Source organism: Crassostrea angulata, chromosome 8, assembly GCF_025612915.1.
Source record: "Crassostrea angulata isolate pt1a10 chromosome 8, ASM2561291v2, whole genome shotgun sequence".
Lineage (NCBI taxonomy): Eukaryota > Metazoa > Mollusca > Bivalvia > Ostreida > Ostreidae > Magallana > Magallana angulata.
Window position 1 is genome coordinate 13,424,977 of NC_069118.1, and position 14,188 is coordinate 13,439,164.

At 31.4% G+C, this 14,188-nt stretch overlaps 1 protein-coding gene across 1 annotated transcript; it reads right to left on the reverse strand.

Moving 5' to 3' along the window:
* Positions 1–10,210: 10,210 nt before the first annotated feature.
* On the reverse strand, positions 10,211–12,909 carry LOC128160445 (thyrotropin-releasing hormone receptor-like). Its single transcript, XM_052823758.1, has 2 exons — positions 12,736–12,909; positions 10,211–11,883 (listed from the first exon to the last, which is right to left on the reverse strand). The coding sequence occupies exons 1-2, from the start codon at positions 12,767–12,769 to the stop codon at positions 10,847–10,849; spliced, it is 1,071 nt and encodes a 356-aa protein (XP_052679718.1). The 5' UTR covers positions 12,770–12,909; the 3' UTR covers positions 10,211–10,846.
* Between the last annotated feature and the right edge of the window lie 1,279 nt (positions 12,910–14,188).

Genomic DNA, 14,188 nt, shown 5'->3' on the forward strand with positions numbered 1-14,188 from the left:
AATATACTAGCTGATAATCTCTGGCAAGTCATGGTCCGTTTACTTATCTATCTTATTATATATCATATACATATATCTGAATCTAGAATGTCCAAGTATAGACATTCTTATGTATCATATCTACAGGTGTCATTGTTGTCAAAATTGCCGCCTGGTATTGGCGGATGGTTCACGTGACAGTGTCCGTGATCCATTTGGCATACTTTTGATTAGAATACTGTCTCCGTGGGGCACTGTTTTTTCCAGGCTCCTCGGGTCAAGAGAGTATTTCTAATATTGTATATTACATATATATATATTTAATATATGCTGCCATATTGTTTGAACTGCGCATGTCGAGTTCAATGTACATGTATGAAATCTATCTGATGTACATGTACTTTATATCTGACTGATATCTATCTGATATTCATGTACTTATCTAATTTTTGCACATTTGATTAAACGGCCATGACAACTACGCCAAACAAACAAAAGTCTATTTAGTTTTGTATATACATCAGGGTAAATATCTGAATCATAATTGTCTGTTGTTTTGATATTGGTATTAGCTAGAAACATGAAAAGCATATTTATTTGGGCAAAGGTCATGAAATAATTAGGTTTATCAAATATGGATAAACCCTGTTATTTCATGCAGTTAAGCATATTGTTTGGGGCAAGATCTATAACTCTAGTAATGTTAATTCAAGGGCAATAACTCTACACTTCCTGGTCTTTGAGCGTGCGCGTTAAGCTCTTCCTTTTATATTCAACTGTTCCCTGAGTCGGTCACAAAAAATCCCCTCCCACCCAAACCCATTATTTAGAATTAGGTTGCATGGTTATAATTTATTATAAATTTCCATTTAAACTACTTGTGAATAGTTGCACAGGTATTGTTTTTTGTACAATTATAAATTGTGAATAGCTTTTTCGGGTTGAGTTTTCTTTTGCAGCGTCATGGCCATGAAGAATAGAAGAAAGATGTGCTGGAAAGTGAATATGGACAAAGAATGGTTTTGCAAGTCATCTGTATACAAGGACTCAGCAACAAAGTGCATAATTTTGATTAGAATACTGTCTCCGTGGGGCACTGTGATTTGATTTCAGTGATACCTTGGATATGATTTGTCTTAATTTATCATTTCATAAAATATTTTCCACCTACAATCAATTTATTTAGAGTCAATTCTTTTTAGTTGAAGTGTATTGTATTTGAAGATAAGGTAAACAAACCATTATGTATAGATATCTAAGCCTATATTTTACATTTGCCATTCAATGTCCTAAAATGTAAGATAGAGTTTTTAAATAACAATTTGCAATCATGTTTATGATTTTAGTTTAGTGATTTTAGTGGTCAATATATGTTCAATAATTCCGATGAAAATGACAAATTTACATTTGAATTGTTGTGATAAAACAGTAGTTAAAATCATATTAAATCATTAACCAAGGTCTTGAAAATGTACTTGGAACAAGCAATATCTAGTGAGCATAAAAGGATTATGATTTAATAGCCCCTAATTTAATTTTTACAGCTGAAAAATTAATATTACTGCCAAGTTGAGTTTTAAGTTGAGAGAAAGTTGTTAAATGTCCAATGAATCTAGATACTGTTTCATTAAGATATGTGCCTAATTATGAAACTACGTTCCATCTACACTGTACAGATGGTTAAATTAACAGTAAATGTAATCAATGCATGCTTTCTTTGGGCATTTCTTAAAGTAATTTTTAAAACAATTGAAGTTAGAATTTTGCTTATACAAAGCGTTGTGGCAGATTTTAAAGTGCTTATATGAAAAGCTAAATACCATTTGTAGATAAGGTCAAATAATAATACTCTCTTGAAAGCGTTTGTTTGATAACAGACACATATCAGGATAATGGCTCAGATAATCTATCATTAGACGGTTTGTGTTGACAAACAGTTTAATCAGGGTGTAAGACTCTCATAAAGAACATTAATTAAAATATTGGACATTCTAGCTCTTCATTATATCATATACGGATTATTATTAAAGGTATATCTGTTTCAAATGAGCCGAAATTTGAAACAAACTCATATGTATAGCTATGAATACAGTAATGACAAGAGAATTTGATCCGGAAACAGATCACAAATGGTGGTATAGATCAGGTTTATATATACATCTGATAGACCCCAGATAAACAAAATAAAAATGTAATTTGTATCTAAACATCACTATTGAATTACAATCATTAATGTCCAATACGCTCTAACTTTGACTTCCTTGAAATATAGTAGAGTTGCTCTTTATGCTTTTTTATATGGTTGATTGTTAGTTATTCGATATCTTCTTTCGATTTGAGAATATGTAATCATGTTATTAATTTGGCTTTCATTTCATTGAATTATAAACGTTCATTTTTGAAAATTTAATTTCTATTCATTATCATTTATCATCATTTACTTATGCAAACTGTTTACTCAAGATACTTAGCAAAAATAGTTCAAAAGTGATGTTGAATTGGTTTTAAATCAATTACATTGTTATCATAAAATACAAGGTACACCTACATTGTACTTGAAGATTTTTTTTTAAAGGAACCTTTTTAATTCACGTCATTTAACTCAATAACTCATATGCGCTACTAGTAAATGGAAAAATATTCAATAAATCGAAAAATAAACCCATAATGAACAACTACCATAAAAATAACCCCCAAAAATTACAAAAATAAACATCCCCCAAACCCTAAAGGATTTCTTAAAGACTTCAAGATTGTTCTTTTTAAATATGGATAATCTCCATGGGCTGTTTCTGAAAACATTCCAAATTTTTCAAATATCTACGGAAAATTGAAACTTATATTAACTCGCGATACCACTTAAGGTTATTTATTGGCTTTGAATAAGCATTTTCATAGGAATTCTTTCCTTCTTTATTTCAGATTCTTTTACTGGGCAAATATCGCTACACAGCAAACGTTATTGGATAAAAAGAACACACGTCATCTGCCGGAAATGACTGCTGAGGAGAACAAAAATCGGATTTAGTTGCCATGGAGTCATCGTATTTTTCTGAAAATGAAATCAAGATCAAGAAAAGAAAGAAACATCCAGCTTTTAAGGAAATGTTGAACCGATCGGATGCATTGACTCTGGACGACTTTCCAAAAACCATTTCTAATTAATTAACATTCTCGGTCGAAAGATAACAGGGCTGCGTTTAAAATAGTAAACAGGCTAAGATTGCCACTAAATTCCAGGTCTATGAACTGAACGCATTTTTGCGAGGCTTTGAAGTTTTAAAGGTTTCAATATAATAATTTAAGATGGACAAAATTGTTAATTTCAAGCATGTTTCTTAATATTCATTACAATTTTACAGATAAGGTATCCATTGTATGATTCATTTTTAGCATAATATAACTAGTATACAGTTTATTTTTCATAGCGTTTAGCTAGGTTAAAGATCCTAGAAAGTAAGCAACGCTTTTTTAGAGCTATGATCCAGAAAACAGTCATGTCAGTACTCATATATCGTTGTAATTATCACCGCTACCTTTCCATTACTATTAGCAATTTTTCTGCTGTGAAACTGATGTCATTTAGCGCAGAGTACACTCACCAGGTAAAAAATGATGTTTCTTTATATCTGGCGGCAATAAAACTTAAAGACGCTTTAGATAGTCATAAATACTTATTAAAACTTTAGGTCAGAAGGGTGCATTCTGAAAATTCAAAAGTTTCAGATAAACAATTCTGACCCTATTTTCCAGTTGCCAACAAGTATGTACAGAATGAAAAAATATCGCTACCAATAGCATTTATCTCTATAAGCATGAGTGGCATATAACAAAAAAATACTATATTGAAATCAAGCATACAAAGTAAGAGGTTAATTTAAGACGGATAAGCATCATTTAACTATAAAGTATAGGTTGGTATTGAAACACTACCATAGTAACAGAATTTAAGATTTAAACAGATATTGTCATTTTAATCTATTTTAAAATCAAATTGTTAGTGGTATTAGCAGTTTCAGCCATCCCTAAATTGGTTAATTTCTAGTCAGTTAATAAAATAACTAAATTCGCAATACATGTGTTGTCTCATCTTTTTATTTAGGCTCCTAGCCAGATCAGAAAGTATTACATAAAGCAGTTTCAGCCATCCAAGATAAAAACAAATTCAAAATATTTAATATCATCAATGTACAAAATATAGGAAACCTATTCATGGGCAAATTATTTGTTTAAACGTGTTCCCAAACAGTTGTTTGGGAACACGTTTAAACAAATAATTTCTTCAATCCTTAAATAGATAAGCCTTAGGTGTGGGGAGATATATTCCGTAACATCATCGTCCTTAGTTAACGTATTTTCCTAATAAGATGAATATGATACTAAATGTCTTTATCAACATGCATTTGATACATATTTAAGTGTCATTAGGCAAATTTTATATCACAGGCTTCGGGAATTTGTGATGCCAAAGAGTTAACCTCCATACATCAAGTTGTTGAAGTTCTCTAAGATACAATAGATTAGAGGATGCCGATGTCATTAAATCATGAGATTTACTGTAATGCCTCTTAGGTTTAACGAGTTTTCCAATCTCGTTAATGCTATTGTAAGCTATACCGCGACGTAACGGTTGTTTTATCAGAAGATATCAAAAATGTTAGCTGCAAATTCTTATTTTATGCCCATGCAAGCTGACTTGAATCATTCAATCAAACTTACGTTTCTTATGTTACTAGTGAAAATATAATATATCCTGTTAGTGGAAAATTTCACCCTTTTTAGGATTTCAAACAATCGTCAAATCAAGTAGACCTAGATACAGAAAATGAATGAAATCTAATCTATCTTGTTAGTGGAAAATTTCACCCCTTTTGGGATTTCAAACAATCGTCAAATCAAGTAGACCTAGATACAGAAAATGAATGAAATCTAATCTATCCTGTTAGTGGAAAATTTCACCCTTTTTGGGATTTCAAACAATCGTCAAATCAAGTAGACCTAGATACAGAAAATGAATGAAATATTGTTATTGTAAATGCTTAGCATATTTCCGCCAGCTATCATATTATCAGTGGAAATCAGGTGGTATAGGAAACCTCTAGATTTTTATATGGAGAAAGTATATAATCAAAGGGACTTGGACACGATTTTAGATCAAAATTCTGTTTCTTATTTTTTAGCAATAAAATGATTGACCAAAATCTGAATGTTATAATTTAAGTTTTAAGAGAGATACAGAGGTAAAAATTGGTTGTTATGTAAACAAAGCTCGAGTCTTATATTTGTTTACAAATACTGTAAATTACCATAAATGATCTCTTTGACAAAATAACTCGTACGAAACAAGGCAAACTTGTTCAATATGTTTCTTTAATATATTCTCAATAGAAGAGAGCAACATTTGATTAAAACTTATACCAATAAAACACATATATAAACAATAACAAGATTCGAGATTTGTTTACAAAACAAAGAATTCCAAACTCTGTATCTTGCTTATAATTCAATATCTGACATCCAATTTTTGATAAAGCATTAAAGATACCCATGTTAATTATTCTAAGCATTAAAAATGTAAAAAAAAAAATTTCTAGATTTTGAGCTCAAATCCATTTAAGATAATTTCATTGGTTTAGAATTTTCAAATTTTTACGATTATGTTTTTAAAGTTTTAGAAAAGGCAAAAAAAAAAAACCAAAAAAAAACAAAAAAAAAACAAAAAAAAAAAACTATAAAAGCACCGAATGGATTTGCACTGGTGACTAGGTTCGTAGTTACACTGAGCTGGTAGTTAAAGTTAAAAGTTTTTTATAGCTTTGAATGCAATAAATGGCAGTTGAGATCAACGCAGAAAAAAACCCATCTATTAATCTGTTAAAACCGTTTATCAATTTTTACTTTCACACAGTTTGCATTTTAATGTTTTATTCAATGCAATCTTAACCGAATGGCTTGCATTCAAAAATTTCTGTCGTTCTCTACAAGGTAAACTATTGTTACTTATTTTGTTTCAAATACCAAACTGACTTTTGGAATGAGGCAATTATACAGTAAAATCTTATTACTTCTAAACATTAAACAAATAGTCACAATAATAAATTTATCAGTAAATCGTTTTTGCTGTACCTGCTTTACTGTCATAAGTCAATATGCAATGAAGATAAAAGCAGTTTACTTTTTTAGAGTACAGAATTATAAGCAACTGCTATAGATATAAAGAAGAAACCCACAAACACTGGATTATTTTATGATTTTTTTTAAATTTTTTTTTTGATTTTTGATCTTCTCAACATATGTTATTTCATCTCATGGTTTGCTTTTGATATTAAATAAAATTTATTTTTAGTCGATGCTGACGCTTAATAGTGATCAGACAAAAGCAGGGTGTAATAAAATAACTATTAAATTGATCTCCTTGGCTCTCAGTGGTACATAAATTAATTATAAAGATAAAATTAACATATACAACGCTGATTTATTTCTTATTTTGCTATTTTTAATAATTTATAGTGAAAAAGACGTATAGTTTTCTTAACATTTATTTCTTTTGATTAGAAACTTTGATGTTGATATCATCGAAGAATAAAACACCATTAAGCCAACAGACACTAAATGTAACAACCTATTAGAGTGGTCCCATGTGTAAGATCCCATGCTCAAACCATGCTTGGAAAAATCATGTCATTATCAGTTTTGATTAATTACCATGTCATTAAGGAAAATAATCGATTGGTATTTAGTTTTTGTTTTCTCGTAAAATGCAAAGTGATGGGCTAATAAAAACGCATTGTGAAAATACAATGGAAATAATTAGTGTTCTTATTGATATTATATGACGATTTCTTCCAACTATTGCCATTTTAGATTAATGACAAAGCTTGCCCATTGATTTTTTTTTATTAAACTATTAAAATAAACGGAGAAGTAGGTCACCTTATTTTCTGTCCCGATTTTCACTAACCAGTTTATGAACTGAAACAAAATGAAAGTGTATCCCGTTGAACAATTTCTGTGATGATGAAATTTTTTACGCTGAAAAAAAAAATCCTGATCTTTCACACTACCAAGTAAAAAGTGGATATGTATTGTGTTCGGATATTAATAGTGCAATAAAATAGTTCGCCCACAATTTAAATTACTTCGTTTCATTCATATGACTGATATCTATCTATCTATCTATCTATCTATCTATCTATCTATCTATCTATCTATCTATCTATCTATCTATCTATCTATCTATCTATCTATCTATCTATCTATCATCTATCTATCTATCTATCTATCTATCTATCTATCTATCCACTCGTTTAATTATAGTGACTGTTGATATGAATTTCACAAGAGAACATTTAATTAAAAATGAATTTCCCCACAGTCGTCTTAGAATACCTAAGAGATACTGTTTTTGTTAACGCAATATTGCAATATCGTGCCCATAACTAGAAATACTTTCACTTTAAGTTAAGAGTGGTAATTATTTAAAATGGAAGGAGTCTCCTACTGTTCAATTTTACAATTTTTTTCCATTAGTCTACGTAATTTTGTGCTAGAGCAGACTGCACATGCATTATGATAAAAGCAAACGACTTGTGACACAACTTGAAAGAGTCTGGTTTAGTCGATTAGCAATAATGCATATGTCCTGGCAAATGATAAAAAATAATAATAGAAAACCTTAATTTATGCCAAATATTTGGTAATAAGTTTCCAGGGCGAACAGATATGTGGGATTTTATTTATAACATACGTTTTTTTGATAACAACACCGTCAGTGGGTGCTATAATGTCACAATTCAGTTCTTTTAACAATAATTGAAATATTTTTATTTCCGCTGTTGTTATGACAGAATTAGTCATTATATTCAAATAATGTTCTTGACTTAATGATATAAACAGTGTGAAATGGCATGGCTCATTGTTAATGTTTTATCTAAGACAAAATCAATAGCTAATGTTTCAATATCCTTGGTATCAGTTCATTTTTTGCTATGAACGTAATAATGTATCCTTGAAGATGATATTGAATTCTAAATTGGTGCTTTCAGAATAGCACTAAATGTCAAGAATCATTAGCACAGTGCTGGAAGGCATAGTTGCACGTTTGCACTGGTCCTACATAGGCAGTGTTCTAAACTACAATACTAATGTTTATTGTATCATCACTTTAGCTTATCATAATTAATGATACAAAAAATGTAAAAAGAGCATAATGGCCAATTTGTATAGAGTACTGAATTAAGAAATTCTACTAGAAGGCCAGTGATCTAGACTTGACGTCGCTAGCGCGCGGCGACTATCCTTATCTCACGCTCTACAAAATATATCATCTTCAGAAATAATTATCACAATGCATTAAGATTTTCAAATTTGAATTGAAATAGGTAAATATCTCAAAGCACGAATTGTTGTCACTTTACGCCGATTTTTCACGATTTTATCGCATCTGTGGCATTACTTTTGGATCAACCCTCGTATAAATCAAAAGCAAATGTGGTTACAAACCAATCGCTCACCAAACGTTTGGCGGGAAAAATGTTATTACGATTTAACTAACCTGAGTTAAATCTATTTATCAAAGGGAAATCATGATATGATTTCATCATATTAACATTTTATTTTATTATCAACTAACATTTTATTTTATTATCAACTCATAAATCAAGGCACATATTTCACAACTATTATTCCCACAATAACCTGCGCCTCCTGGTATTAGCCTTACCATCGGCCTTAAATTTTGGGCTATTAGCCAAACCTGTGACGTCATTCTGTACTTGCATCAGTCATCCTTCAAAAACTTCACCCACCCTCCCATACCCCTTATACCTGGTTGAGTATATGTTTGTACCTATTAGCTGTTTAATTGATATACTGTTATTAATAAATGTACGTTGTTTCTTTTCTTTGCTGCTGCTTTTTCTTTTTGACCATTGCAGGGCAAGCTGACTGGTTCGTTGTTACTTTGTTTAGATGGCCTCCAATCGCCATGGCTGCTGACAGAAATTCCACACAACTCCAACAATTGGTGGCATTCTGGCTTACCAGTAGTGCTTATGTCAACAATATCAATTGACAGTTATTTGCGTTTGTATATATATTATGGACTAGGTGAGCAAGCAGTTGAGCATCTGTTCCCAGGGCTCAAGCTTTTGCTTTGCTTGTTTGTTAGGGATGCCCTATAAGGCAAGAATTGATGCCTGGCTCCCACATTTTTTAAGCAGCCATGGCCAATCAATGGCAAATAAAACTCAAAATAAAATACTATGTAGTTGTTTTTCGTTGGGCGTTTCCCCAAATTTGTTTTGTTTTCTGTATTTCATATACTTGATAAATACCCTTATTAAACTCTTTTATATACAGTTACACACATTATTTTCTATATTTGAAGTAAATACATTTAAAAACATAACTTTTAAAGTTTAAACGGATATTTTGCTATGTTTCATAAGCAATCGTCTATTTTGTTCCCTTTTTGAAAACTGGACCTTAGATGGATGGAAATACATTTCATTGACATCGACATAATTATCCTATTTTATGTTCGGCCCAGGGTGGCTAAGTGGTTTTGGTGTAAGTAAACATTTTTGATTATTGGTTGTAAAACTAGTCTACGAGTGTCAGATAAAACATTTTTCGTTTTTGCAAAACGATTCATTTAGCTGAAAAGATGCAGATGAAAGACAGACCTTTAATCTCATTAATTGTAGATATCAATCCTAAGGAGATATGAGTCCAGCTAGCAATCAGTGAAAAAATACAGTAGTAAAACAATTACATCATATCTCCTACATGCAACTGCAATTAAATGAGTTTTCCTAAATAATTCAATTTTAAACGCAAATAAGCTGGTTAAACATTAATAAAAAAACAAGCATTTTTATCTATACTATGCATATACAGTGGCAATATAATATTAGAAAAAAAATATCGATCACCCATGGGAAATATAACAAGTTTATTAACATCGAGATATGCAATAAATTTTTTTCACATAATAATAAATATTTCTTGAACATAAACTTCAAACTCATTGCAAGGTCTATTTGATTATTTAACTATAAAGTTAGTTTCGTGAACAGTGGATATAAAATCTTCACAAAAAACATAACATGATCATTCAGAATCTTTGCATGATTAAATTCTTCGTTGGGAACATATGTCGTAAAGATTTTGAATAAAAATGATTGCAATTCTTCTGTGCTTTATTTTCCTCGATCTAATTAAGTCAAACACAAAAATAGCTATTGATTTAGTATTGTATTCTAAAACGTTCCAGATTGAAAAAAAAAACAGTTACAAAACAAGCATTGATTGTTGATCTTGTATTGATATAATTAAGGAATAAGGAATCATTTTTTGTGTATTATGGGGTGAAAATTTCTGTCGGGGCGTGGTATAATCCAATGAAGCCCGAAGGGTTTTATGATAGATTTGACCACGCTTCGACCGAAATTATCACCTCATAATATTCAAAGAATGATTCTTTATTACTTATATTCATATTATTCCAATTTGTACACTTTAAAACAGCATTATCTTAAAACCACTATTTTTTTTATGTAGCACATGCTATGTATTACTACGCGGCGCAGCCAATACTGTTTTTCGGTTATGGTATAAGACACGCCCATTTTGTGTCACTCAAGTTTTATGAAGCTATTGGGTTTTAGGGTTCAAAATTGATTCGTAATGTTATCACAGACAAAGACAGTTAAAAATGTAAATATTTATATTTTGAAACATATTAAATGCATTGGATGTAAAATTATGAGAAAAAAAACGTCTATAAAGTTTTTAGATGTAATATTAAATGGGCATTTTTTCTTTGTTTCATATAAATATTAAATTAACAATATTTTTAAAAGAATCAATACTTTTGACACTTGGGTGATTCTCTAATACATCTTCGGAAACTTTTGCTACTCATGCAGTATAAAAGAAAGTTAATGGCAAAATTGATATAATACATTATTTGAAGACAGTGTTGAATAAGGAATAGATGGAAATTCTCCTTTCGTCTTTTCAATAAATCGTTGACCAGTATAAAAAATCTAAATCCGTGACTAGGCAGATTAAGAATGAGGAATACAGAGGAAACAATAATGAGCATAACTGTCAAACGCACTTGAGCCTTGGATAGAATATTGAACATAGGGGAAGTGGAGGCGTACAATTGCCCCCGGCTCATTCGAAATTGTCGGAAGTAAAACCTCCGTATGGAGCAAATAACGGCCAGATTGAAGACAAAAACAGCCACCATAGGTATTATAAATGTTATAACGCTGTCAAAATACGTGATAAGACGTAACACGTGATAAGAGCTCTCTCGCACTCTACATAACTGCCGCTCGCTATCATCAAGATGGTCTATTTTCAAGGTAAAAAAACAGTAGGAATAAAATAAAACAGCAAAAGCCGTTACAATAGTCAGAGCAATTAAGACTCGCTGTCTTGAGCACAGTCTGTGGCCTTTAAGGGGATGGCACACGACGATGTATCTGTCCAGCATGATAAGAACCACGTACCAGACCGACAAAAAGCTGGTCACGTGGGTAATGTAAATGGAAATCACGCAAAAGACCACCGATTGTGTGGCCAATCTATTCAGACTGCCGATCCAGCTGACGAGCAACGCAGAGAGAAACCAGGTATCAGACACGCTTAGTGCCGCAAGATAAACGCTGGATGGCTGTTTAGCAAAGCTTGTGAAGACGAACACTCGAAAAGACAAGGCGTTTCCGATAATTCCGAAGATGCAGAGCACTGGGATGAAAAATTTGTAGAGAATATGTACAAAATCGTAGAAGTGTTCATTTTCATCCGAGTAATATGTGGTATTGTCAGACACAGATGTGTTATAAGATATGTTGGTAATAAATGTTTCTTCTCCAACCATTGGTAGAACTGAAATGTTAAATCTTTGGAATTAGGCATTATCAAATATGCAAAATATAACAGTTTTCTTTGATGGAAGCATCAATTGCATTGGTTAATTGAGAATGCATGGATGGGGTTACTCAAATATTTATTTAATGAAGTTCAGAAGAAGGAAAAGCCTTTGTTGTTAATTATCCATTTGTAGTGGTTTTACTTATCTAATGAGCTGTCTAAATGAAAATAAATTGAATTCATCTCGACATCAATGAAAAGGAAGCGAGGGAAGATTGATTTACTTGTAACGTTGCAACCAAGTGCATCTAGCGTCAGTGAAGTTTCATATAAACCCTTTACAATGTAGAAAGTGAAATTTTGCTGGGAACGAATCTTTATTTAATTTACAGATTGAATGGACCGTTCTGTAAAACTTTATGTGCAAAATTTTAATATATCTATATCTATCTTGTTTTTAATTTGTTTTATAGTAAGAACATCCTTCTTAGCATTTCTAGAAAACTTATCATTAGTGGATGTAACAGAAATGACACGTCGTAGCGTCTGTGAATTACTATCTTAAAGTAGTAGGTTTGTTTATCCTTTGTCGAAAAATATAAACTGCAAATCATATTAAAACACATAATGAACACATTTTAGAACACATAATGAAGTACAAAAAATGGTTTACAATCAGAAAAAATATGATATTGAAAAGAGCATTGTTTACATTACAAAGAATCTCGCTTAAAATTCGAAAACCGAGTCCAAATTTAAACTGACTTTTTGAAATGCCTTATATAATGCTAACATTATATAAATTAAAAATGAGTGGAAAATATTATTTGGAAATGCAAACTTTGATCAAAATTGTCTAATACCAACCTTTAAGAGTTGAAGTGTAGGAATATTCTTGCATTTAGATATCCACAACACTACTGACGCTGTGAGTTTTGAACAACATACATCAAAGGACACGCTCTTTCAAATACAAATGCTAACTAATTTCCACCATTAGATTTCACACACTGTGTATTCGTCCGTCGTTCTTCACGCAAGTCATCGCCACTGAGTTGCTAATCTGGCAGAGAGAAGTATTTATACTAAGTACGTATACCATGAAACTCTACGATCACACACGCTGCCTCGTACAACTCATACAAATCGATGTCTGAGATAAAATCGATGAGGTCTGGTAGTTTGTTTGAAGTTTTGGTATCCTAAGGTGAAATCCGAATCAGACACTGCAAATGGTTTGGAAATCGGTAAAAGCTGGTCTATTCTGTTTTAAATTTATTTAATTAATTAACTGGAAATAATTGGCCAATATCGGTAGTTCTTGGCAAAATAAAGAAAAGCAACATTCTCCAACGCCAAGATTGTCATTTCATTGGTTTCATATAATGGATGATAGCAGGAGACATTGAGGAAGCATTTATTGGTAGAGACTCACGTTATCATCTTTCTACTTTGTCAATTCAAAGCATATAGCAGTGTTTCTTTTAAATTAAAATAAATAGAAACATCAAGCCATAAGTATCTACAAAAGGGTTCTGTATGTAGCTCGGAGGCAAGGAATACTCTTTGGCCCGGTGACTGCTTAATTGAGAAACGCCCCCTTGCTTGATTTTTTGCACCAAATATTAATTGTTATAAATGATTTAAAATTATCTTTTATAGTCCCTGCTTTTGCAGCCAGTTGCTTAGTTCAAAAGCAGACAATTTGGAAACCTCTTTGCTGAGATGAACGACTGCAAGTGATTTACTCTGGTGGCAAGTCTATAAAAGTGTTGGACATGAATAATACTTTAGATTTAGTTTAGATTTAGAATTGCATAACATTTCAAAGATTCAAGTCTTCATCACATACTGCATCCTTGGTTTGGAAATTTGAATAACCGTCTTAAGGTGTTTTTTTTTCTTCATTCATTCCTCTAAAAGTGCCTAATGGTATAGTCTACATATAATACATTGTTTAAATAGATGTTATAAGAATGCTATTTGCCTCTAGTACAAATTCGCCGAAAAATTCCCCCAGTTTGCTTTGCACAGATATACCGCGCACCTATAAATAGTGATTGGTACGAACACCGAACTCATAATATTACGTCACAATCTCTAATACTCATTGAACAATCTCTTATGAAGCAATGTAATTATGGCTGTTCTAAGTCATCAATACACACTTTGTATAGTACAAGTGTAGTAGCTGAAATTGCTGTAATTAAAACATGCTAAAATACGCTTTATCAACATTATTCAACACGCACAAATTTCTTCAGGAATGTCACAGTAGTATAGTGAGTTTTATATTAGCTCAAGTTAATCATAATGATCT